Source organism: Bombyx mori, chromosome 22 (genome assembly GCF_030269925.1).
Source record: "Bombyx mori chromosome 22, ASM3026992v2".
NCBI lineage: Eukaryota > Metazoa > Arthropoda > Insecta > Lepidoptera > Bombycidae > Bombyx > Bombyx mori.
In genome coordinates this window covers 16,351,741-16,379,509 of record NC_085128.1, presented here as the reverse complement: position 1 = coordinate 16,379,509, position 27,769 = coordinate 16,351,741, and the positions used below count along the sequence as shown (strand labels likewise).

General features: G+C 37.3%; 1 protein-coding gene across 2 annotated transcripts; it reads right to left on the bottom strand.

Annotated features, from left to right (window-relative positions):
- Positions 1–391: 391 nt before the first annotated feature.
- Positions 392–27,256, bottom strand: LOC101743583 (MAP kinase-interacting serine/threonine-protein kinase 1). Of its 2 annotated transcripts, XM_004924247.5 has the most exons (8): positions 26,453–27,256; positions 25,835–26,368; positions 13,020–13,208; positions 11,453–11,694; positions 7,506–7,775; positions 3,272–3,493; positions 2,171–2,364; positions 392–1,777 (listed from the first exon to the last, which is right to left on the bottom strand). In XM_004924247.5, exons 2-8 carry the CDS (start codon positions 25,869–25,871, stop codon positions 1,522–1,524), a joined length of 1,410 nt encoding a protein of 469 aa, XP_004924304.1. In that variant the 5' UTR covers positions 25,872–26,368; positions 26,453–27,256; the 3' UTR covers positions 392–1,521. The 2 variants fall into 2 exon arrangements, with proteins under 2 accessions (XP_004924304.1, XP_021202424.1); XM_021346749.3 differs by lacking the exons at positions 25,835–26,368; positions 26,453–27,256 and adding an exon at positions 13,784–13,921.
- Positions 27,257–27,769: the final 513 nt, after the last annotated feature.

Below are 27,769 nucleotides of genomic sequence, written 5' to 3'. Positions count from 1 at the left end.
GGTCGTCCATGGACGTCAGCAATGCCATGGGCTAAGCCAAGCCGCTGCCTATAATTTTTGATACGCGATTATTGGAAAACTTGTTAACCGAGAAGCTATCTAGTCACGGCGATGATGTGAATCTAGCGTCCCATGGCGTAATGTGACATAGAAGCATGGCCCTCGTCAACCTCCTGACTATTCAGAGAAATGAATTTTAACTGGATTGTCTGCCAACTCAAGGCATATATTGAACCTGTTATTTACCTAATCCATAAAATTAGCGCAGTATTTTTCAAGACAGATAAAGTAATGTTATATTTCAGCATTTTATTGCCAATCGTTACCTTATTTACAAAACCTCGATTACCACAGCCGGGATTCACTAGTCCAAATAAATGAAAAACAAATAAAAATTCAAACATCTGTATTTCAAATGACATTTCAAATCAATGATTTAGTCGTAAAACAAAATTTCAACAAACATCTGCGTATGTAATTTTTTTAAATTGATTGGATTAAAGCCACTCACTCAGATACGAATTACAAAACATAAATATAATTTTTATTATAATTTGTGTAATATAAAATTTATAATGTAAACAATAACGGCCAACTGATTTGTACATTTTCATTCCTCGTCCAATCAACGAACTACGCAGGATTACAGTCTAGCAAGTCTACACTTAACAATATCAACACCACATTCTTTCAGCAATATAAAAGTATTCAAACTGATCACAATGTTATGGCAGCTCCATGGAACCCCATGCAACACTTAAAGTAGGTACTCACAGAGGACAACTTGCCAACACATAATTATCATCATATTATACTTCGTTCGAGATATTTTAATTAGTAGATCTATTAAAAATTGCAATCTTTTACAAAGATTTTCATTAAACTCTTTGAGTAATTTAAGAATTGTGTAATGTTTCGGCCTCTCGGTTAATTAAGTAGCAAGTAGCCTACTGTAGTAGCGTAGCATATATGACGTTTCATACAATCTATTCACAAGCATCCGTTCTGTTCGTCGGACAATACTAAGAGAATTTTATTCTTATTTTACATATCCAAAATATTATAATTATGTAATGATCGAAATAAACGCGAGAATATTTACACTTGCACCTTATAAAAATGTCACATATCGCCCGCACTTCAACTACCTTTCTCATTTCATAGATCGATTCGAAATTTAAAGATTGAGATGCGTTTTTTTTTTTAATAATCAGTAAAAATGCATAAAAACAATCACATAAACAGACTAGGATCCGAAAACGCCGTCGAAAATTACATAATTTCTATTTATTGCAAGGAATAGGCCACGAAAGGAAGGCGACCGCACACGAGTACGAGCTCGACTTCAAAATGAGGATTTTAAAAATCCAAAAATATCATCCACGCCTGGTGCGGAGCCCGGGACGCCCGCGGCACGCTACACGTCGTAAAAACTACTCAGTCGTTTTCATTATCAATAAAAATATACGTTTAATGGCTCAAATGAAACCGTATCGGGTCGTTCGGCGGGCTCGGCGGCGGCTAGTGCACCGGCGGCTGCAGGCGGCGCCGCAGCAGCTCCGACTCGGCCGGCGGGGACAGCCCCAGCGGCGCGAACTCGTCCGCCTCCAGCAGCGACGCCGCGCCGCCCGCCGCGCCCCCGCAGCACGACTTGCTGCACCGCACCGCCGCCGGGCGCTCCATGTACGAGTAGTTCATCGAGAAGTGCTGCTGGATCACGCGGTTGACCGCCATCGCAGACTCCGCGAACTCCGACAGGTTGCGAGCGGATAAGTTCCTGCAAATAATGTTTAGCTGTAGTAAAACACTAAGTTAAATCGTATGCAAAACAACAACAGTCAATAACACGTAAGGCTATCTGAAAGAGAACCTCACAGGAATTGTTTAAGATGCTCCAGTCATCTCAAGTTTTTATCCTTCACAGGAGCAGGGCTCATCCGGACTAGCTAAAGCCACTGCATTCATCGAGAGTGCACATCGACAGTTTACAGACAGGCTTTGAAATTAACATCCCTCTGTACAACATTCGAAAGCGCTGGGATTTAGCGAATTAGCTGTTTTCCTAACATTACTGGCATCCGTGAGCGATGATGATTATTCATCATCATATGAGCTGTATACTACAACTATGCTGTCCTACAAAGGCAAAAAACGTATTATAAAATCTTACCGTTTAATATTATGAGGGGTCTGCAGCTTAGGGTGCTGAGCGTGCGGGTCGGCGCGACGAAGCCAGTGGTGCTGGAGCACGCGTTCCGCGCTCAGTCGGTGGGAGGCTTCGCGCACCAACAGTTGCCGAATCAAATCTTTCGCTTCAGAAGAAATGTGTGACCATTCTTCTTCGGGGAACGAATAACGACCCTCCTATTAAGAAAATAAGTTATTTACAACATGTCAATAGATTTATTTGTATTTATTAATGATTTTTTTATTGTTGGAACGAAGTTCCAGGCAGGCTTGGAGGGGATAGGGATTTTGCTGCGCGACCGAACTGAAAAAAATGTGATAGTAAAACCGTAAGAAAAAATCCGTGGAAAAAAGTGCGTGGAATAAAACCGTTAAATGAGACGTGCGCAGGCGCGACAGTCGCATACACAAGCGAGTAGTGTATAATACCTTTCTCTTTCTCCCTCTTTCTTTTCGTTCTCTAATCCCTTCTCTCTCTATTTAGTAATTATTTCTATTTCTATGTAATTTTATGTTGTCAACCAAAAATAAAGAGATATATTTTTTTTTTGTTATTTTAATTGATAATTTGAATTACTATTTTTTTTATTTTACGTAATTTATTATTTCCTAAAATACTGAATTTCCTAAATACTTTCCCGTACTTAAATAAAAACTAATCAGCAAATTTTAAGAGAAAAACCAAGAAAACCTACATAAAATTGAGCACCATTTCTTTTTTTGCAAATTGTGTCGATTCTACATTAGCCGAAGGAACTTCGTTCCTACCTGGTGTCCCACGACACCACATCTTTTTAGATGGATGGACGAGCTCACAGCCCACCTGGTGTTAACTGGTTACTGGAGCCCATAGACATCTACAACGTAAATACGCCACCCACCTTGAGATATGTTCTAAGGTCTCAGTATAATTACAACGGCTGCCCTGCCCTTCAAACCGAAACGCATTACTACTTCACGGCAGAAATAGGCAGGTTGGTGGTACCTACCTGCGCGGACTCTCAAGAGGTCCTACCACCAGTAATTACGCAAATTATAATTTTGCTGGTTTGATTTTACTGTATTATTATATTAGTATTATTACCTGTATCGAAGTGAAAAGGAGATCCTGACAGGCGCGGCAGTTCTCTCCGCGCTCCCATCCGCAATCAGCTCCGCAGTCGGCGCGGAACGGCGGATACCCACAGAGTAAAATGTAGGCGATGACGCCCAGCGACCACAGGTCACATCGTTTGTCATAGTGCGTCGCAGCCGAGCCCGCGAACAGGGACACCACTTCGGGTGCCATGAATTCAGCGCTGCCCACCTGTTTTGGCAAAAGAGAATACTATTTCAGAAAGTTGATCCATTGATAGTTCGATAAAAATATGTTTTCAATAGTGCCAGATCATAGTCGATTTTGAGCTTTACATAGTTCCCTGGGTTTAACGGTTATAATCGACTAACTGTAATTAGTTTTTATAAAATATCTTCATTATACCTTCGATCGAATCACAAGACATAATTTACTCTATCTACAATATTATAGATAACTCTAATGACTCGACGCCGGATATTGCAAAATTATTTGAGTTCAAATCAGTCACAAAAGTTACAGTCAATCTAAAAGTTACAAATCAGAGTCCGTCAATGAGTTCATTAAATATTCAACAGTAGATACTAGGCTAGCACTCTGTATCAAACTTTCATTTCGTGAGCTATCCTACTGCGGTAGTTTTAACAAGTTTGCTACACCTTACAGTATGTATATGCACAGAACTAATAATATAATTGTCCCTTTTCATAGTACTTCAAAATGAAACTTATATTAGGCAGGTTTAGGCATATAATTAATATTATGCTTACTCTATGCAACAGGGAGACGATGAGAACAAATTGAAACACATTAATGATCAATCAATTAGTTATCTAGAAGGGAAAATTTACAGATATATAATATATTTTGGGTTATAGCTTAAGAGGCAATGAATTCTGTTGAGTTATGTATTCGATCGAATTTATGTAAAATTTCAAATATACGTATCATCTCATTAATGAATGACGTCTTAAAGGATTTTAGTGTACAGTTAACATAACCTTGCTCTTCTTAAAACGGGCATTTTATCTCTATTGTAATTAACAAATAGAAATAAAAATCAACGTGTTAATTTTTTATCACACAACCGTGACTTATTTCTGAGCCCTTCTGTGGCGTCAGCAGTTCTTCGTTAATTACAATAAAATAAAGCATCGTAAGAGATTTATATATATTAAAAAATAATGAATCGTGACTCATTTCAACAACAAAACAAAACATGGGTGTGGAAATAATGATTAATATATTATATATTTAAATAATATGGAGAAAATAAACTAATATAAATTTCAAATGCGTGATTCGAACAAAGGATGTCGAACTGATATACAACGCGATACGAACATGTTCTGTTCACAATATATATTTTGTTACTAATTATAGATTCTATACATGTAACACATGCAGACAGCGAATACTAATAATAACATATATGTACATGTGTACGTAGTTCGCAGTAAACAACGAACCGAGGCTTAAATTATTTATTAAAATATCTATATATTAATACGTGAAGGAAAAACTTTGCATCCCTTTTTACGAAAATTGCGCGGACGGAGGAGTATGAAATTTCCTACACTTATAGAGAACATAGAGAAGCAGTGCACAATGTTAATATTTTTTTTAAATGATGCCTAAAAATACATTGAATCAATAAAAAAAAAAACATTACACACTACCCATATATTTGACGCACACACGCATGCATACTATTTATTTATTGTCAAACTTTTGTTCTTGACGTCTGTGGTTAAATTGAGAATATGTAGATTATATATTGTTTGTCTTTATTAATATTTTTATGTAGTGTAGTCTTGGCGAAATTTGTGATTATAGAATAGTCTTTGAAAATGGAATCATAATAGTGTACAAACTTTTAATTTCAATTAATTATAGTCGAATTTCGACTACCGGACGACCACTAGTTTATATTAAATGAAGATTCTATCATGTCTGTGTTCACGGGATTGTTCATTTTAAACTTTATAAATATGATTTTGCAATTTCAAATTGTGTTCTGTTAAAAATCATTAACATATTATATATATAGTATATCATAGATATATTACACATATTTAGCTATAGTTTTTTAAATATTTTTACGTGTGTGGCCTTACGATATTTTAATAAAATCGATGCCAAAAAAACAGAAATGCCTGTAACCCATGACAAACAAAAAGAAAGTAGTCCATTTTATTTAATTGACTTCAATGTGCCTTTTTTTGGGGGGAAATCACAAAACAAATTTAAATTTAAAAAAAAATTACCTGTAAATTTAACAATAGAGAAGAAGTGTTTGTGTTTGAAATCTCAAGTTTTTCTCTTACAGTGGAAAATTCGCTTTTTTTTTATTGCTTTGTTGGTTGGACGAGCTCACAGCCCACCTGGTGTTAAGTGGTTACTGGAGCCCATAGACATCTACAACGTAAATGCGCCACCCACCTTCAGACATTTGGAGTGTTACAATATTTCCGTTTTTATGCGCCGATACATTATAGTATCAGTGACTTTTAATATTATAACCGAATTGTATTTATTGAAATACAACTATCAGGTACGAAGTTAGTTATATTCTGTCAATTTAAGAAAGTGAATCTAAAATAATTTTCCTTTTTTTTTCTTTTTTTTTATTGCTTAGATGGGTGGACGAGCTCACAGCCCACCTGGTGTTAAGTGGTTACTGGAGCCCATAGACATCCACAACGTAAATGCGCCACCCATCTTGAGATACAAGTTCTAAGGTCTCAAGTATAGTTACAACGGCTGCCCCACCCTTCAAACCGAAACGCATTACTGCTTCACGGCAGAAATAGGCAGGGTGGTGGTACCCACCCGCGCGGACTCACAACAGGTCCTACCACCAGTAATTACGCAAATTATAATTTTGCGGGTTTCATTTTTATTACACGATGTTATTCCTTCACCGTGGAAGTCAATCGTGAACATTTGTTGAGTACGTATCGTTCCTTCGACTGATCAAATTCATTATGTACGTGATCACACAATATTATAACGTTTTACAATGACACGGTAAAATAATACAATCACATAAACCATGAAGATAGGGCACAAATCTTTATCATTAAAGCGACTTTACTACTTCGGTTTTATTAAAAATACTCCTTCATAATTTTTTTTTATTATGATCACTATATTTTTGGTTTTTTTATTCGTATAAAATACTTTCGAATTGAATATTACAGTTTCATTTTAGATTTCACATATTAAAGGTGAAAATCGTTGTGATCGAGTTAACCGTGAAACAATAGTTTGTGTAATACATGATATTAGCCAAAATACATCGCGGCGTAGCTATGAGAACATCAATACCTTTAGATATTTAGCGAAAAAGAGTATTTATATTTACAAAACAAAATCTCGTCAGACAGTTCAGGTAACTTTGCTGATGCTCTAGAATGTACTAAAGATGACTAATAACTTTATTGAGGCATAAATTGCGCTATTGATCTCTTAGTGTTAATGGTATTAAATTAAAAGGGTGACAAGGAGGCCTAATAATAAATTATGCACATTATTTTTTCATTTACAAAATTTAAACTCACTCTTGACTTTGATATCAAATTTAAACTCACTCTTGACTTTGATATCAAATTTGCAGAATTTAATGGCGTTACGCCTAAGCGTATAGCGTAAGCGTCTTTAAGTAGGGACATGCTTTTGTATATTTATAATCTTCTTTTTTTTCTCCACCTTATCCCGCTAGGTGGGGTCGGCATAGCTAATTTTTCTCTTCCATTCTCTTCTATCATCCGTCATCTCAACACTCACTCCTCTTACTCTCATATCGTCATTTACACACTCCATCCATGTCTTCTTCGGTCGACCTCTTCCCCCTCTACCTTGCACTACCATTTTTTGTATATTTACAATTTATTTATTTATTTGAATTTCCTACAATGACAGAATTCGAATTACGCTATATTGTTAATGAATTAATTACATATCGACGCTTGAAAGGCAAACATGACTAAGCGACAATAACTGCTTTGTACATAAATGATAGGCAATAACTATATTCGATGCGCAAAAAATATTTATTTCTAGGTCTATAAAAATCATTTCAATCCTACAGCTACATTCGTCAAAAAAGAATTTTTTTCAGGTATTTAAACTTTAAATTAGTCTACTGGAAAGTTCACGCATTGTCGCTTAGTCACGTTTGCCTCTCAAGCCTCGATATTTTAGATGTATCTATTTGTTAGAATGTCGAGTGAATACTAACCGGCGTCATCAGCTGCGGCGTGGCCAGCGGGCTCGCTACGCTCGACGTGAAGCTGATGCCGCTGCCCAGATCAAAGTCGCAGATCTTGACCGGGCACAGCCTGTCGCGGTACACGCACAGAATGTTCTCGGGCTTCAAGTCCCTGTGAGCGACTCCCTTCCCGTGGAGGAAGTGCAGGGCGTTCGCCAGCTCGCGTACTATCTCCGCCGCTTGCGGCTCAGAAAAGTAATGGTGCTCCTGTATACGAGAGAGGAGCTGACCGCCATTGATCTGTAACAAACAATAAAAACAAGCTTGACTCGTGTGTTAAGACGCCACGTGAATCTTGAACATGCAATTATGCCGCAGTACACATCTAGGGGTGGAAGAAGCATCATTTTTTTAGTCATATCCCTAAAATAGGTCCACATAAAACTTCCACGTTAAAAAAAAGCGACATCTTGTAATTAAGACTTTTCCTTCCTATTGCTGATAGCCTTGAAAGGCTATTTCAGCTTCATCCTAACATGTGTAGGTGAGCTCACGGGGCTCAAACCGGAGTGTTGCTAACACTGACCCTAGCAAGAGTAGTGCTTCGCAGAATCTAACACCGGATCGGAAACGCGACCCACTGAGAAGATCGGGCGAGAAACTCAGTGGGTTGTGCCTATGGGTTAATTCGCTCGTCGAGCCCTTCGTCGCAAGCGACGGGTTCGACGCATACGGTTCAAAATCACTAGGAATAATTCCGTGTCGCTTGCTCATTTATTTTGGTCGATCGGTCTGTCTCGCTCGCTCGGTTCCGTTCGTGTATTAAGCAACATTACACGACAAAGAAAGAAACATATTGGGTGATAGTGTGATGTTTGTTTCCTTCGCGTAATGTGTGATGTTGCATTACATCGTAGAGTAATATTACCGGAGTAATATCACTCGCATTACTTACACATGTCTACACCAGACGGCCGTTTCAAGATGGAGAGGGAGAGCTACTTAGAAATATTAATTGGAGGTTCTACCGCTAATATCGGCCCTTTTATATAACAATACTAACATAAGCTTCAGTCGGTACACTAACATAAATAACAAATGAAATAAAGTAAAACCACTTATCTAATAAAATTTAAACAAACCTAAGGGATAATAAATAAAGTTTATAAATAAATAAATAAAACTGTTGTTTTACTCTAATAACGGATTTAAAAAAAAACTGACATTCCAAATAAATTGAAGTCTATTTTCGTTCACATATTATTAAAAGTGTTATAGAGATTTAGCTAAATTTTGACCGACTAAAATCGATATACCTATACGAATTCAAATTTCGGTTTCCATTACAATTTCTATACTAATTGTTCTTGGACATGATTGATATATTATAAAGTCAGAAGAGTATCGAGATTACGCGCCATATTAATGCCGGATTAATTAAAAGCAATCTTACGCACACAGCAACCGACGGGCCATCTTTAAAAACAAATCTGTCGAGTCATTCACGTTACTTTACTACCGCCATAGCTTTTATACCGGTCAAACTGAAAAATATACGGCGCACGTCTTGTATCAATTTTATGGAGATAGACGATCCAACTGGATGTAATAAAAAAAAACATAATCCGTAAACAAACAACGTTATCGCCAGAGTTCACAACACATGATTGTACTTTATTACATTCAATTTGATATGGACCGTATAGTTTGCGAATTAATATATGTATTTATTAAATATACCTAAACGTTTTGTTATGTAAACACGCTGCGTCATAGATACGAGAGCTGAACATATTTATGTATCAACAATAATAATACATGTTAACGAATTAAAAAAAACACACGCGCCACCAATAAACTCAAATAACGTAGGAATTTAAAAATAGTATTTCAAACAAAGCGCTATCGGCGAAACTAGACTAGATGATTCACACGCGAAATATGTTCGATTTTTCAGTTGATGTTAAACTAACAAATGAAATAATGAGTCACAGCGTGAAGCATATGACTATATTTCTACTGAAAGTAATAATGAACGCAGAAAAATTCATTAAAGTTGGGTAGAATTAGTGGCGCGCCTCCGGTTATGTGGCATTCCCGATCCTGCGGAAAGAATGGAAAGCAGTCGACGTCGCCCCAAACACGTCATTTCGGATCTTCTCGATCCACTAACGGTGCTTTTAGGTACCTCAAGCACCGGTTACCGTTCTCGTCGAACCCGTCGCTTGCGACGAAGGGCTCGACGAGTAAATTAACTCTCAGACACAGCCCACTGAATTTCTCGCCGGATCTTCTCAGTGGGTCGCGTTTCCGATCCGGTGGTAGATTCTGCGAAGCACGGCTCTTTCTAGGGTTCGTGTTAGCAACGTCGTCAAGTTTGGGCCCCGTGAGCTCACCTACTAGTTAAGGTTCCGCTGAAATAGCCTCTCAAGGCTCTCAGCTTAGGTAGGAAAAAAAAACCTGTTATGTGGCCCAATTTTTTTTAATTTACATTTAAATTAATAGGTTGATTATGTCAGCACACGAAAAGTGTAATTTATTTAAAACGTTATTATTATTCGTTAATTATATCAATAATGTCTCGAGACTTAATTTTATGAAATCGTATTCGTAATGTCAGCTTGATCGATACATCAATTTTAATCGAGCAATATATCGCAATCGATTATATATTAACCGAGCAAGCATTAAGCCAATATGAATTTTTAAAATAACAATTACTGATAAGTTCTAGTATCTACTATTGATATCAAAACATCATAATAGTAGTATAACATAGAAAAAAACATATCGACTTCGCTAAAAAAACGGTATTAAAAAAATTAAAACTTAATTTTGTAAGAGTCCAAAAAAATATGTCAATAGCAAATATCGGTTCAGCTATGACAAGTATTTAATTGATAATCTAAAATGCTCTCAATTTTAAAGACGTATCATATGGTTACTTAAAAATACGATACTGGCATACGCGTGCTGAGTATCATACTAGTACTCTGCGTACGACTAATATTGCTATTTCCCCAAATTCAATCGTTTCTAACCTCAATTTAACGTTCGCCTTAATTTTACCGTAATTAATAAAAGTATTAAAAACTTCGAGAAAGCCAGTGATTAAAAAATAATGAGTATTGCATCAGCATTACGATTCATAATAAACAAATGATGCAATTATTGCAATTTAAGCGAAATACTAGGTGATACAACCAATATCAATAATACCTACTACGATGAAAAATGAAACAAAAAATTTTTCAGCATTTGTCAACACTAGAACCATGAATGTATTGAATAAAACTCATTTCTCACACCTGAACAAACGCATATGATATGAATGAAATAATTTTAATACATTTTAATATAATTTTTGGACGAAAACATTAATTTTACACACATAATTCATTTCGGTAATTCATATTTTAACGTTTACACACACTCAAGAGACACCGTGAAAAATTGAAATAATTAATTTAATATTTTTTGTACATAACCGCTGGTAACCTCAGAGGCTATTCCAGATACGCTCTAGCGGGCAGGTGAGCTCATGGGCTCAACCTGAGAGTTTGCTAACACTGGCCCTAGCTAGAGCAGTGCTTCGCAGAATCTACCACCGAATCGGAAACACGACCCACTGAGAAGATCTGACGAGAAACTCAAGTGTGTTATTTTTGTCAAATCGTACGCATTGATAATTAAATATTCAAAAGTAGTTCGTTAGTTAAGTTAGTAGTGGTAGTAGCTGAGCTCACGGGGCTCAAACCGGAGTGTTGCTAACACTGGCCCTAGCTAGAGCGGTGCTTCGCAGAATCTACCACCGGATCGGAAACACGACCCACTGAGGAGATCCGGCGAGAAATTCAGTGGGCTGTGTCTGTGAGTGAGGGTTCAATTCTTGATGCGTGTGCAAATCTTCAAGTGCATTGGACGTCAAAAAGTAAGAGAGTAATGAAATATGTAAATGAATGCTGGACGGAACTGACCTTTTCGAAGACAAGATAGAACTTGTCCGTGTCCTCAAAGAATTCGATGAGCTGGATTATGTTCGGGTGTCCCTGGCAGTAGTGGAAGGTCTCCACTTCCCGGAACACCCGGGCGCGGGCGTGCCCCGGTACTTTGTCGATGATCTTCACAGCGAACTCGAGCCCCGTGTAAATGTTAACGCACGTCTGAACCGAGGCGTATGCGCCCTCGCCCAAAACCTCGCCCGTCAACTTGTACAGGTCTGCAGTTAAAATACAACAAATCACTCACTTATTGCTTTACGTTTTAACACAAACGAGCTCACGGAGGATAGTGTGCTTAATGCGCATTTTTTAAAGTTCTCGATAGCGTGAAAGTTAACTCAAATTTGTATGGAGTTAGAACGTTTGCCTACGTTAGCCGCCAGGGGCGCTGTTCCAACTGCATACAAATTTGAGTTAACTTTAACGCAATCGAGAACGTTTAAAAACTCGCACTAAGCACACCGGTCTTAAAAGCAGAGTTGCCATCTACACTATACATATTTTATTGTACTGGTGTTGCTGACCTAGTCGATGCGAATGCCACCACCGACCTTTATATTTAAGGTCAAGAGTCGACGAAATAACGGATCTTTACCCTTCACAGAAGAACGACGCAATGGAAATAAACGGAGACTGATAGCAACGGTATGCGAGCTTGAATTATCCGCCCAATAAAATTAATATTTATTTATATAAAATTAATTCGATACTAGGCATACACATGCATGTTTAACTATGCATGCATACATACAACTATACCTATATAAAGTCATAACGCTAAAATGTTACTTATCATGAAGTTCATAATATCGTCTATAGGTTTAGTGGCTAATCCTATCTCTACAGGGCTCTCTACGGGGTCCGTGTTTGATCCCCAATCGGAGTCGATATCTTTGTTAAAGATTTAGTTTCTGAGATTTCAGAACTCTGCGTTGGTAGAACATAATATATTTTTATTTAACGAATATCAATGCCTCCATTGTTTAAAATAAAAAAATCCAGTTCTTTGTCCATTACCCCATATCACAGATAGCAACGTATTAATCTCTAGCCTAGAACTTTTTATAACTAATCTGTTTGCTGATTAAATCGTGTGCGATAAGAGAACTGGGCTCATATTATTTACATCCACTGTTTGTATAAGTGCTGATAATTTTACCTCTCGGCTTTACATTAAGTCACCTCGACTTTGTGTATACAGCTTTAAACGTTGCTATGAAGAGAACTATCCATTAAAAAAATGTCTTAAACGTTTTACAGACGGTTCTTGGGTAGACGAGCTCACAGCCCACCTGGTGTAAAGTGGTTACTGGAGCTCATAGACATCTACGACGTAAATGCGCCACCCACATTGAGATATAAGTTCTAAGGTCTCAGTATAGTTACGACGGCTGCCCCACCCTTCAAGCCGAATCGCATTACTGGTTCACGGCAGAAATAGGCGATGTGGTGGTACCTACCCGCGCGAACTCACAAGAGGTCCTACCACCAGTAATTACGCAAAATATAATTTTACTCTGTGGGTCATTCGCTCAGTACCAACCTTGGAAACATGAAGTAACAACGGAGCTTCCAGAACGCTTCTTCCTGCGACGCTTCCTGCGCGCCTCTTCCTTGCGTCGCTGCATGTCCTCGCTGTCGGGGATGTCGACCGGCGCGGACTGCTCGGCGCCCCTTGGAGTCTCATCTGACTCGCGTTCACTCCCCGACTGGCTGCTACAGCGACCCACACCTGTAAACAAAAATACATTAGCCATCGCATAAACTTCGGCTGATGTCACTGGGCGAAAGCTTTTTATTGCTTAGCTGGGTGGACGAACTCACAGCCCACCTGGTGTTAAGTGGTTACTGGAGCCCATAGACATCTACAACATAGATACCCCACTCACCTTGAGATATAAGTTCTAAGGTCTCAGTATAGTTACAACGGCTGTCTCACCCTTCAAACCGAAACGCATTACTGCTTCACGGCAGAAATAGGCGGGGTGGTGGTACCTACTCCGTGCCGACTCACAAGAGGTTCTACCACCAGTAAAATGAAGGCGTGTTTTTTTTTTTAGATTCGACGAAGACGAACTCAATCTAAATGCTAAGATGTTACCGGAAACTTTCAATAAAACACCGTGAAGACTGGTGAGAGATCCCATTGTCCTTACTTAAGAAGCAACCTTCCCTTCAAAACTGTCACCAATGCTATAATCCTCAGTTATTACAAAATTTACTGACGAGTGTTCATAGTCAATAACGGATGTCGTGTCGTACCTAATTGAACGCTCGTCTATATAATTAAATCACAAGTGAACGAACCTTCAAGGTATCGCCAAGCAAACTCCATTCAAAGTACGTCTAATAGCCATTCAACCAGCGCAACACGTCTATGTAATGAACATACAATGTACACAGACTTCATGATAACAATTCGAAAAAGTAGCATAACTTTTGCAATGTAATTACGCGAGACATCTTGAGCAAATGTGACGGGTGCAGTCAAAAATGAAAGTTAGTTGACGGTTAAGTTTGATGAGATCTCGCAATCAGTTCTGTCCTAACGAGGTTTTAAGTCTGTTCGAAACATAGCAACCCTATTTTCCTCACCGCGGCGGAAGCTTTTTTTTAATTTTTTCCTACCTATGCTGATAGCCTTAAGAGGCTATTTCAGCTTCGCCCTAACGTTTGTAGGTGAGCTCGCGGGGCTCAACCGGAGAGTTGCTAACACTGACCCTAGCAAGAGCAGTGCTTCGCAGAATCTACTACCGGATCGGAAACGCGACCCACTGAGAAGATCCGGCGAGAAACTCAGTGGGCTGTGTCTATGGGTTAGTTCGCTCGTCGAGCCCTTCGTCGCAAGCGACGGGTTCGACGAGGACGGTGACCGGTCGGCGGAAGCGGGGGAAGAGGCGTGGACTTACAAAATAAAACGACGTGCATCAACGAGAAACGCACAATAATTGTCGGTCCCGTAAAATTGTACTAATTTTGATCCGATTTAATAAACCAGCTATAAATACAGTCAACTTTTATTTGAATAAGCCTTGCAACCAACATCTCATCGCAACGGCGCCAACAAAGTCTCAATGTTTAAAGAGCCCAGAAGACGACTTGAAACAATTGGGAGTGGTTGGTTGGTAATGAGAAAAATGTTGCCCCGATAAAAGTATTGGTAAAATTTCATGGTGGACGTGATTGAAATATCTGGTTACGACAACAGAATAGCGACCGACATGGGCAGGACTCTCGCGGAGCTGTGTGCCAAACGCGTAACGCTATTGTTTCGAAATTTAACATTTTTTCGCTTCGAAAATTTATGCATTTACCGTGACTCCGCTTTATTGCGTTTTCTATTCGACTTTTTATCGATGCCGTTTGATAATTGAACACACGAAACTAATTATTCATGATTTGCTATTCGCCGGCATACGTTTTATGTTTGTATAAATGCTTGGCAATGAACGTTATTAACGACAAACAATTACTAATTCTTATTCCATGTTAACCGGAATACTTACAAGTTTATTGTGTTTAAATACAGATTAAGTATGTTCATTGTCATTGTCAAAATCAACGACCGGTGGGAATAGGAAATAGCTTGGCTCTGCCCCCTGACAGTGCTAATGTCTATGACCGTCATTAACCACTTACCACCGAATGGGCCGTGTGCTTATCTGCTTATAAAGGCAATAACAAAAAAATAACAAAGCATGAAAAACGACGCATTTTCCAATATGAACGGAGCTATCGTTGTATTCTAAAGCAATCGAGATTCGACCTATCTTCTATGGGTCGCAGGAACCACGTTGTACCTTCATCAAATCAATTGGTCCGCGAGATCGTCTCCCCGTATATCCCTAAATAAAAAATCCCTGCAAATCAAAAAACATACTCAGAGGATGACGGCGCAAAATAATTCGATTCACGCAAGGCCGAGACACGTGACAAACGAATTAATTCGATTGTATAATAGCGAAACTTCCAGAACAACATATCATTCACAGTTGTCATCGATAGTGGAATGACGGGAGACGTGGCAGCACGCTGAGTTGGCAAACAAAGCCGGTTCAATGACCTACATGGCCGCACCCAGCGCTCACGCACACCCACTGTACTACGCGATCGACTCTTTTGTCCAAACACACTCCAACAAGATCTGTTAATACGTACAAATGAATGTCGTTAGTTAGAATAGTAGATACGGAATTAATACCTATAAAATATATGGACCAGTTTCAAAAGTCGATTGGTTGTTATTATAGGAATACTAAACCTACTAATTCTACACTTGTCGAATACTTTGTTTTTTACTATATAATTGTATTCTGAATCGTCTATGAGGAACATTTCGACGTTGCTAACATTATTACTTACTACACTATATACATAAAATGTAACATTCATTTTATGTGAAATCAAAAAATGTAACACGATGCCATTGCATCATCAATTTAATTTCTTGTAAGACTCGAACAAAAAGTAGTTTTAATTAAGCTGGCAACACGTAATTCCGTTGACGGGGGGATTATCCCGATTAGCCTAACAAACTATGTAATGTATAATCCACTTTCGGGTAAAACAATAATTAAATAACAGAGGATGTTAAAACACAAAGATGGAAAGACCAAATGAAAACGGTTATCAATAATAAAGTACCTTAAATCTTGACTTCTGAAATAGATGAAATTAAAATTGAAAAAAAATTGTGAGCAACATCGTTTTTTAAAATCTTAAATTCTTCATAATAAAATGGCTCAATTTATATTCTAGTATTTTCTGTTCAGTGTCAATTTTGTATCATAATAGCAGCCCTAATTGCTCTATATTTAAGATGCACACAGAGTATAAAAGAGGTATTTAAGGTACAGAGAGAAGTATAATTTATATTTTTACTGGTAAATGGTTTGTCCAAATTTAGCTAAATCTGTTATTAGAGACACATCACACACACTTTGTCTATGTTTAGAGACGCAGCTGTTTGAAATCCGAATCGCGTTGCCGCAGTCGTGTGGCGCTTGGATCTGGATTTAAAGTTTTATTTACATTTTTAATTACTTATGTTTCGTGTGTAAGTAAAAGTGCTATGTTGTACTTTACAATTTCGAATACATGATTATCTTCTATTTAAACCACAATAATAAATAAATAATCAACGTTCTACCAAACGAGTATTGTGTTTATTAAAAACATCTTTTCACGTTCCTTGGCTTAAATTATCCTATAAAGTTATACGTAAAAAACTTGTTCTAACAAAAACTGGTTATGTTCAAGAGGTGTTTTTTTTTAAGCAAATGTGTTTAATGCGCGTCTCATTTGAATGGAGAGAAGCGAAAAATTTAACTTAGATAAATATATACATATAAAAATATCTATGTTTGTGTGTTTTTATAGAAAATACTTGAGTAAACGAAACTCAAAAATGTGGCTTCCATTTAAGAAAGCATTTAAACCTTAATTTATATTTATACTAATATATCAAAATCTAGTGATTTTTACGGATGTTCCGTTATAACTACTGCATCCGATTGACTTTTAAACTTGGTATCCATATAGAAAAAATACATGTACTTAATGGATAGGCTAATATTTATATGAGTGTTGGACTCCCTACACCAGTTGCCTAACGTTAATGATGAGAATCTTTGGGGGAGGTGAGAAATAATAATTTTAATTTTAAATTCCCAGCGAAGCGGACGGGTACAGCTAGTACTATATAACTTGCCAGTTTAATGCTCTATTAAAACAAACTCGGAATTTGTGACCACAGACTCACTAACATCAAATGCGCAGTGACAACGCGCGGCCGCCGTGTGCATGACACACACGCACAACTATAACAATTCAGCCACACCCACACAAACGTGTTTCGAAATAGACACACTTCCTGTTTATAATATACTGAATTCGTTCTAATTTTTATACGTAGGTACACGTTTTTTTTTCCTTCCCAAAACAACGTACAAAAACTGTTTAATTCGCACACGTTGTATTCTAATGCGTCGAAGTAAACAAACAACGTGATACGGTAAAGGAAGCGAGCCTTGACAAATTTAAAATCGAGAGTTACTGAGTCACAGTCTGCATCGTGTCAGATATGTCACGCAGCCTACATATCGACCTTGAGAACCTAAATTGAAACATTCAACTTTTGTTCGAACATGATCGGAAGTGTACAGTGTGCAACTACAAGTTTTTAACGTTCTCGTTAGCGTAAAAGTTAATTACCAATTTTAATTACCAAATAATAATACCAAATTTGTATGCAGTTGGAAATGCACCCGGCAAACGTAGGCAAACGTTCCAACCCCATACAAATTTCAGTTAACTTTTACGCTATCGAGAACGTTAATAAACTCGCATTAAGCACACTGTTACCACGAAAAACAACATACAATATCAGCTCTGTTGTGCCACTCGATGTATAATAATTATTGAAGCTTTTATTAGTGAGACCACGACTGGTTTTTAATAATTCAACGAAACTCGATATACATTTTTAAATATGTACTTTAAATATCTTAGGCTTATTCGGTCAGTTACAATGGCGAATGACAATATCGTGTGAAATTGGGTATCGCACAAGTTCACAACAAATAATGCAGACCTGTTTATTCTAATCATGGTCACGGTATACAAAAGCTAGTAATCTATATTGTTTTGAAGTTGCTTCTATTGAACTTTCAACTACTTTAGCACGTTTTTACTAATTAAAATACGTGTAATCAGACAGAAATCGTGGCAATAAATGTACAAGGTTTTGGAAGGTTCTAAACTACTTATTGTGGAAGATAATTCGATGTTCATCAATGTGTCTTCGTCATTTACTGTAATCTATGATCACAAATTTTCAATCAATCCTGCTTTTACTATTAACACACTTTTATTAGCTTGATTGTATGTGGGTCTGAAGTCGTCGTGGCCTAAAGGATAAGACGTCCGGTGTATTCGTATCGAGCGATGCACCGGTGTTCGAATCCCGCTGGCGGGTACCAATTTTTCTAATGAAATACGTACTCAGCAAATGTTCACGATTGACTTCCACGGTGAAGGAATAACATCGTGCAATAAAAATCAAACCCGCAAAATTATAATTTGCGTAATTACTGGTGGTAGGACTTCTTGTGAGTCCGCACGGGTAGGTACCACCGCCCCGCCTATTTCTGCCGTGAAGCAGTAATGCGTTTCGGTTTGAAGGGTGGGGCAGCCGTTGTGACTATACTGAGACCTTAGAACTATATCTTAAGGTGTGTGGCGCATTTACGTTGTAGATGTCTATGGGCTCCAGTAACCATTTAACACCAGGTGGGCTAGGAGCTCGTCCACACATCTAAGCAATAAAAAAAAAAGACTGTTTTTTTTGCCAGCTTTCGGCCCACCTGATGGTGAGTGATTACCGTCGCCCATGGACGTCAGCAATGACAGGGGCAGAGCCAAGCCGGTAATATCGTTAAGTACTCTCTTCTTTATGGGTAACGCAATTTCTGAACGTTATTTTCATAGACCTCAAGACGTGTGATTAACTTTATAATTGTTGCACGCATCAAGGACCGATAACAATATAATAATGTTATAACTTCGCTCTGATGTCCTGATCAGTATGAACAGGATAAAAAAAAAAAAACTTATTGTTAGTTTAGTTTGCTATCTAAACGTTTTATTTCTTTTTGTTTAATGCGAATAAGCACTTCGTTTATTATCAGCTCATGTTAGTGATGCAACTGCATTCCGATCGGTAAATCCATGATTTTAGTAAAAGTTGGTGGGATTTTTGATGCCTACTTGAAAGAATATCTGAAGACAAGAATACCAGGGTCCACGCCGGTCTCAAAATAAATACTAAAGACTGTTTAACGTTATTTATAAAATTGCATTAAAAATGACGGAAAATCGCCTTATATGGTATGGCCATGTCATGAGACGGGACGAAGATCATGTGATGAAGGTCGCATTGGGCTTGCCAGAACAAAAGAAAGGTAGAGGCCGCCCGCCATCGACCTGGTGGTCAAACATCGAAAGAGACCTTAAGAAAGCCCAATTACCAAAATCAACAACTCAGGACAGATCAGCCTGGCGCCGTAGAGTGAAGAGACCCGACCTCAGATAACGGGAACAGGGACGGATAGTAGTAGTATTGATTTTTGATTATTTTTTTTATTGCCCTTGTAGGCAGACGAGCGTACGGCCCACCTGATGGTGAGTGGTTACCGTCGCCCATGGTTTCAACAATGCCAGGGGCAGCGCAAAGCCGATGCCTACCGTTTAATACTCTCTACAAGACTCGTTTGAAGGAAGACATGTCATAGCGTTCGGGAAACACCGTGGAGGGGAGCTCATTCCGTAGCCGGATGGTACGTGGCAAAAAAGACCTCTGGAAACGCACTGTCAATGAACGCAGCGGTTCCAGGTTATATGGATGAACTCTGCTCCGATGGCGGGAGGTGCGATGATAAAAAGGAGATGAAGGGATCATCTCAAACAATTCCTCAGAGCATTCCCCATGGAACATACGCTACAAAATACAGAGGGAACCGAAGTTCCTCCGCAGACCCAGAGGCTCCAAATGATACGTGTATCGTATGGTCACGCGACAGAACCGCATGGCTCCACGTGGCGTCAAACAACGTGTGCGTTACGTAAATAGCCGTCCATTAATACGAGGAGCTCCACATATAAACGGAGAGCCTGCCCTTCAGATTAGCGAGGTCGAAGAACAATAGATGACCCACATCCAAATAAAACGGTTTTATCGATAAATTAGAAACAAGTAAGTAGGTGTATGTAGGTATGTAAATAAATAATTATTAATCACTCGTTGGTAAGTGATGATTGCAAAGAAAAAATGGCTTCTATCGCTGTTTTCATGATGCCCATCTAGACATTATCTCAGTGTCTGTGGCTTGACCTATAACTTCCTATTATAAATGATATAGAAAACAATAAGTTCTTGTCTAAAAAATCAAAGATGCCTAAAAAAACTTTTTATAAGCTATAGGAATGATTTATTAGAAATAGAAAATAAACAATTTCACGATATCGTTTTTTTTTTAAATTACGGTAGCGGTATCGTCTCTTTCTAATTGATAATATTAGTTCTTTATTACAGAATGTATTTCGTAACATTTTTAATGTCTTGAAAAAGTTCGTCTTACGCCAATGCAATTAAAATCTGATGCTAGTTATTTTGTTCCTTCTCATATTAATGCTTATGCCGCAGATGTTTATTAAGTATAATCAAGCAAAGATAAAGGCGTCTAAGCTTCAAGTTTTATGAGATTTCAACTAGAGATGTTTCGTTGCGTTAGCGGACCTCATCATAGCGGGTCAGCGGGTTGTTTTTTATCAATCACAGGTCTAGACTGTTCTAGAACACCCGTATCTTTGAAACCCGTATGAGCAATTCGGGCTTGCCACTTTTGTGCATCATGAAACTGAACACGATCGAGTTCTCTTTACGAATTAGCGGCTACAGTATCAACTTTCTAATCTGTGCGGCAACGGGCTCCATACTTCAGTGATCATAAGCCGTGCTTTTGTTGTATACCCTTGAGCTAAGAAGAAACAAGGCGCTTTCTAATTGGAAATGCAAATTCCCTTGCAACACTGGCGCCGTGTCTTTCAATGTCTCAACGGCTTAGCAGATCGTGAAAGTACAGTTATATTTACACATTTTTTTTTCAATAACTCAAAGTAATTTACGACTTGTATACAGGCGCGCCATCGACTGGGTCGTATTAATGTTTTTAAATTTCGTAAATCTTGTGGCGTAGGTAAATTTTATAATCGGTTAATGAACGAGTAATTTAAAATGTTCGTGGCCAATTATGCCAATTTGGGTCGATCCTGGTTTCGGTAGCAAATGTTGATGGTGTGGTGTGTTCACATATTTTATATGCCTTTCGATATTGATCCAATGTAATTTGGACTTTGATATAATTCGGTCGCCCGTATCTCCATTTTTCGTATTTTAATTTTTATGAATGCATTTAAACATTCAAGTGACGATATATTGTCTTGTTTCCATGAACTTAATCAAGAAAGACTGAATAACAATAACCAACTAACTGTGTATGATAGAACTAAAATGTTAAGTTTTTTTTTTCCCTACCTATGCTGATAGCCTTGAGAGGCTATTTCAGCTTCACCCTAACGTGTGTAGGTGAGCTCACGGGGCTCAAACCGGAGAGTTGCTAACACTGACCCTAGCAAGAGCAGTGCTTCGCAGAATCTACCACCGGATCGGAAACGCGACCCACTGAGAAGATCCGGCGAGAAACTCAGTGGGCTGTGTCTAGGGGTTAATTCGCTCGTCGAGCCCTTCGTCGCAAGCGACGGGTTCGACGAGGACGGTGACCGGTGAAATGTTAAGTATGGCAGCTCTGATTCACGGCTTTTATTTTGCGTATACCTAAATACATATAAACAGCTTGACTAGCGCACTATGTACATACTGCCGCTTTCTTACTGCAAGATCTATCCACCCTTCACTGAAAACAACATGTACTTGCAAACTGTTACAACGCAACACGCTTTGCCACGATTAAGCATTTTTAATGTAGATAAAATACTTATAATATACAAATTTGAACTTAATTTTAGTATACATTAGAACTTATAACGCCATAAGTACATTAGAATTCAGCGTCCATTAAATAACCAAGTAAACGGCTGATAAGGTCATACGTGAAACGTTGCACCAGCGAAACATTACTTTCACTCGATATGAACCATTGAAGTTGTTATAATGCAAACAGATTAGAAAAACAATATGCCCATTTTGTTTGTAAGACGTAACATGTCAACAAAACATGTCGACATGTCAATCCTGTAGGAATCAACTTAGCTATCCATTAGACTTCGATCAATAATAGTACTAGATTAAGGATCAGGAACAAAAATAAGACGCTCCAGTGGCCACGTTTGCATACACGAAAACATCTTCATTTCTTAGAAAAAAGTTTAATAATGTTAACGACTTCAGTTTATTATAAACCTTAATACTTAAACATAAAGTTTAATTACCATTGCAAAATATATGTATTTAGGTCCTTTCGTCAGAAAAAGAGTATTATGGAATAAATTTAAAATGTCACTTGAACATAAAAAGTCATCAGTACAAAAATATTTATTCTAAAATGATACTTAAAGCCTAATTTATAAGGTTAAAAATATTTGTTTAAAATTTCGTGCTTATTGTATTGTGGAACTATATGTAGTTCTTGGTATTACATTTCAATGCTCAGAACACAGTAAGTATTGAAAGACATAGAGTTGCAGAATATACATATTTGTTTTAGGTTTGTTTTGTATGGTCGCAACTATTTTTGACCGATTCAAAAAAGTAGTAGATAATATTTTACATTGCCGCTATTACAACAAATAGGTGATAAAAAATAAAATTGAATAAAGTAAAAAAAATATGAAAGGAGACACGAAACATGTTTTCCACGTATTCTTTATACAGAAGTAATTAAACCAATAATGTAGGTTTAATTACCTTTAAACAGATTCAGTTTGTTATAAAGCTGTCTTTTAGAAGTCATTTTTATATGAGCGGTTTCTTTTTTACAAATATAATGTAACCTTATATCAATGAATTTTTCTATAATCAGTTTAATTTAGGCTTATTTTATGGCTGTGTTCGTTTCCCCCAGAAAACAAATCCTTTTCAGCATATACGCTTAAAATATTTACACATACATATAAAGTTTTTTTAATACTCTTTTGCATTGATTTGCCACCACCATTGAACAATTCTAGAATTTTTATAAGGGTTCTATATGTCTTCTCCTCTTTCTTTCGCGACAATATATATCCATTGGGCACAGCGACAAGGGGCTACTAGGAAATCTACAAACAAAAATAACATTATAAAATATCAAAACTACTCTATGCATTCCCTGTTCAAGAATAGGTGATGTTTGTTACAATAGTTGGTGCCTTGCAAACATTGCAAACATTGGCCAAACAATTATAATATTCGTAAATTGGGTTTTATTTACAATATAATTGTGTTTATTATTTTATGAAAAACACTTAATAATATAAATTTACCAAAAAAAGATATTCCTTCCAAAACCTTGGTGTTACGGTGGTTTTTTACTCAGTTTTTGAACGCGCATTGCAGCGTTTTGACGTCTTAGTGTTGGCTATGATTGGACCATACTAATTTGAAATAAGACCACAAATTTATTTGTGGTCTTATTTTTCGGGCTGTTTTTGAAGCGCTAATCGCGAATCTAGTAGTATTATTGATCGAAGCCATTAGAGAACATAACTACTTACCAACGGGTTGGCCAAACATTGGATATATTTAAAAAAAATGACTACTAAACCATGAATAAAATAAATAAACGTTCCACATTTAGCAATAAAAAACTAGAATTTTCTAGAGCGCGGATCCCGTGATCAGTAGATACCATACGAGCAACGAAGTGATCAAATCGTTACTATAAGGAATATTATAGGAATATCTAACGAATATTCTACAAAGAAAATAATCTGGAGAAACATATTGTATTAAACAAAACGACTTCGTAAAAGTAAAATCCTAAAACTTTATGAATCACACTTGATGGTTTGAAAAATAAAAACGCTAAAACGTCATAGGGGTGCGTATTCCGGGTGGCAGCCGGTGCAGACTGCAGGCTTCAATCGATTCACGGAGGAAGGGGGTGAAGGGAGTATTATGCCGGAATACAGTCATGGTCAAGGTTATGTCGCGTTCTCGTACAGATACTAGACTAGGTACATAGTTACCGTCTGTTTGATTAACTGAAAACTTAATTGGAAGTGAATGTATTAAGTTCTGTGAAATTCGTTAATAACTTATGTATGTGGAAAACTCGTATTAAATATGTCGAATGAATAAATATCTGTAGTTAGTTATTTTATTACAGTAACTAATACATTTATTTGATCATTAAAATAGCTTGTACGCAAATTTCTGATTAGTTACTGTTAGCACGTGTTATGTAACGAATTCCCAACCAATGAAAAATAACATTCACGACAATAAAAGAGTGCGCAGTTGTTTTAGCTTGACCTTGGCCGTGAACGGCGGGCGTCGCGCTTCACCGCGACCGAAACGTTATACAGAACCTAATACCTACCTACCTACAGAGTGAATTGCATTTCATGTTAGACACGCGTTCCATAACAAAATTATCGAACGACGCGCAAATTCACAAATCGAATCGAGAATTTGAAATCACTGGATAACGATTAATGTAAATTCTAAATGTCAAGCCTGTTTTACGGTCGTGAGTATAGATTTGATAGCCATTAGTTTAGCGTTAACGAGCATGAGTTCCGCATACAGTGCGTCGCAGAACTAAATACACGATATGACAATTGTACGATATCAATATGCAAACTCAGTATCAATATTTACCAGTCGGGAGTAAACGATAAAAGCGTTGGTAAATACAAGCATAATAATATCAAACAAACGCACCTTAAAAAAATTCTCTCGTGAACAGAAAGCACGGTACGTATTAGTAAATAAAGTTATATGAGGCGATGACATCAGCTCTCTTTACAAAACAATGAATTCCGTTTAAACATACCTACATGGAATTTCAAAATTCGAAAATATGTAAGTTCTATTTAACCGTATTTTAAAAGAGAAATCGCATTCCAGGACCTTTGCAATTTGAACTCTGAATGATGTTTGTAAGCTATTTAAGAATAGTTCGCATTCATAAAATTCCTATAATTTCGTGACAAGTGGAACAATAGAGCAAGTTTATAGAAAAATATTTTTTAGTTTAACTTATTAAAGTAAAGAAGCATTTTGAAAGAAATTATCTTCATAACCTATCTTACAACTTGATACTACTCGTATAGTATCAAGTCTTATTTTATTGAGACAATGAAAATAGCAATATAAGCACCTAGTACTCAGGATCAAACATTCCAATATACATAGCATTGAGCGTGGTCAGTATTCTAATACCTACAATAATAAGAGCAAATTTAATAATAATAAAACAATCATCAGAACAATTATAAAATCGTACTAATACCTATATATTTTTCGTACCTATTACACCCGAGAGGAGCGTCCAATTTTTTTGTGCTTTTTATTTCAAAGAAACCGTCACTTCATTGATAAGTTTATTTTCGAACAGTAGTAGGTTAATTCGTAGGTGTTTTCGACAAAAACGATTGCACTCAAAGTTATCAAACTTTTAAAGCTTTTTATTTCTTTATTTGTGATTGAAATGTTTTTAACACACTTATGTAGTTAAAGTTTTTCAAAATAAATTTTATAGTATTAGTTATAGTGCAAAATTTGCAATTATGGTCAATAAAAATGTTGCATCAATGGAATGTGATATTACCTACCGCATCTAGAAAAAAAATACTTACCGCTATCTACACTCTCTTCCGATACCTTCTTGACCATCTTGATTGCTTGATACGTTGATACAGCGATAATGATATTTAAAACGAGTAGGTGTACTACTCTTCAAAAGCCGCTTTCAAACTTGTGGCGGTCGCCTTATCGACGTGAAATCGGTACAGCGTTAAAAGATGAAGGAAAAAAAAAACGCCGAAAATAATTCGAGAAATTAACGAAAAAAGCACCACCGTCGAGAAGGATGTACGTAAATTGTGCCGGAAGGTAATAAACAAACACTCTTAGAAGACGGAATAAAAAACTGCTGGTATCGTTAGCGATCCATCCTACACACGCCCGCCTATCCGATGTTCTGAAATCCAACTGAGGAATTGAGGATCGCGACTCAGGTCGCGGACGCGCGGAGTCAACGCGAACCGGCGCGCACATCATACGTAGTACCTCTTGCCCCTCAGTTCATTCTTCTCCCCGCCGGTCGCCAGATCGTGCGAGGTGCGTCGTTGTTTTGGCCTCTGTTTCTCGCGCATGCGTACTCGCTCGCTCTGTTGGTGACGTGTTTATATTTTTTATTCATTTTTCTGGATCTCAAAATTGGGGAGCTTTAGATTAATTTAGCTGAACTTAACTGCTCATTCTAATTCTTTCCGAACATCTACCAAATACTCCTCAACTAGTTTATTGGTTTATGAAAATTTTAGGTTCTTGCATTAAACCTATCTAACAGTCTAGGTACCTAATTAACTTTCGTAACGACGTATTGCGGTATTGCATCATCCTATATAACCACACGTTACTTGTGTCTTCTATGTTCCATGCTATTTATATACCTATCTACTTTTATGTTTCCTAATGTTCCTTTTTTTTGTCAAAATACTCTAGTCATTAAAGGTAAATAAATACGTTACGTAAATAACGTCTTATAAAATTTAGTTAATTAAGAAAACAAAGAAATTCAAGAGGAATCACGAATCACATAAAAAAAGGATTTTTTTAACTAAACACATGGTTTCTAGTTAAATTGAAAGCTAATTTTCGGAACCTTTCAATTCATGGTGAAAATTAGTGCCGATTTTAAATTGTACAGTCTGGCTGAATGTACTGCCGTCTTTCTTTTGATTTTCTATTTCTCTCGGGTGACCTTCTAGAAGGGTTTGTTTATAAACACGCTACAGGAACGACAGATCAATGCAGCTGTACGGCGCAGAACGCACGTGGTAAAGTACCTACCTACAAATCATATAGAAACCGGTCTGCCCGGCGACCGGCGCCGCCATGTTTGTTGTCGTTGTCACGCCATTATATTGCCTTCTCTGTCGCACTTTAAGCGCTCCTCCTCTAATTTCCTCCATTTCTGTCTAGTGTCGGATCTCTCGCTCTCGGGCCTACGTGACCGACAATAACAATAACATAACCCCGGCAGTACATAGTATAGTTTATTAGCAGACTTCGAATAAAACAGGAGATAAGTATAAAAATATGTATTTTTTTACTCAACTCTTTAATTAAACGTCTATTTTAATAACTAATATGCATTTGATTCGTTGACGTCTTCGCCACATTTCAATTAGCATATTTAGCAAGAGGTTTGTGAATAGGTTGTTTTGAGAGGCCATAGGTTTTAAAACTAGTTATCAAGTTTTAAAACGATATCGCGTGAGTTTTGTTTATCGCAAACATGTCAAAAATTATCTTGGTGTGTGTGTTTGTGATTTTTAAATTCTGCGTAATAGTTACATGATGACAGTTTCGAAAAAGCTAAACGATCAATCAAATTCACTTATATTAAGGAGAACATTAGATTTAAAATAAACATTATCATCACAGGTGACATCATCCCAACAGCTTGATACATTATTTTCTAGAAAAATATCGTTGTGGAATAACGCAGGTTCAGAATAGTTAGGTTAGTACCTTTTTTTTTTTTTTTTTTTTTTTTTTTACCT

What these genes read in the sequence shown, in the direction of transcription:
- LOC101743583 (XM_004924247.5), bottom strand. Translation starts at nt 25,871, where the DNA reads ATGGTCAAGAAGGTATCGGAAGAGAGTGTAGATAGCG. An exon ending in GGAAGAGAGTGTAGATAGCG is followed by an intron (nt 13,209 to 25,834) that starts GTAAGTATTTTT and finishes TTTTGTTTACAG; the next exon opens with GTGTGGGTCGCTGTAGCAGC. An exon ending in CGCCGCAGCTGATGACGCCG is followed by an intron (nt 3,494 to 7,505) that starts GTTAGTATTCAC and finishes TTGCCAAAACAG; the next exon opens with GTGGGCAGCGCTGAATTCAT.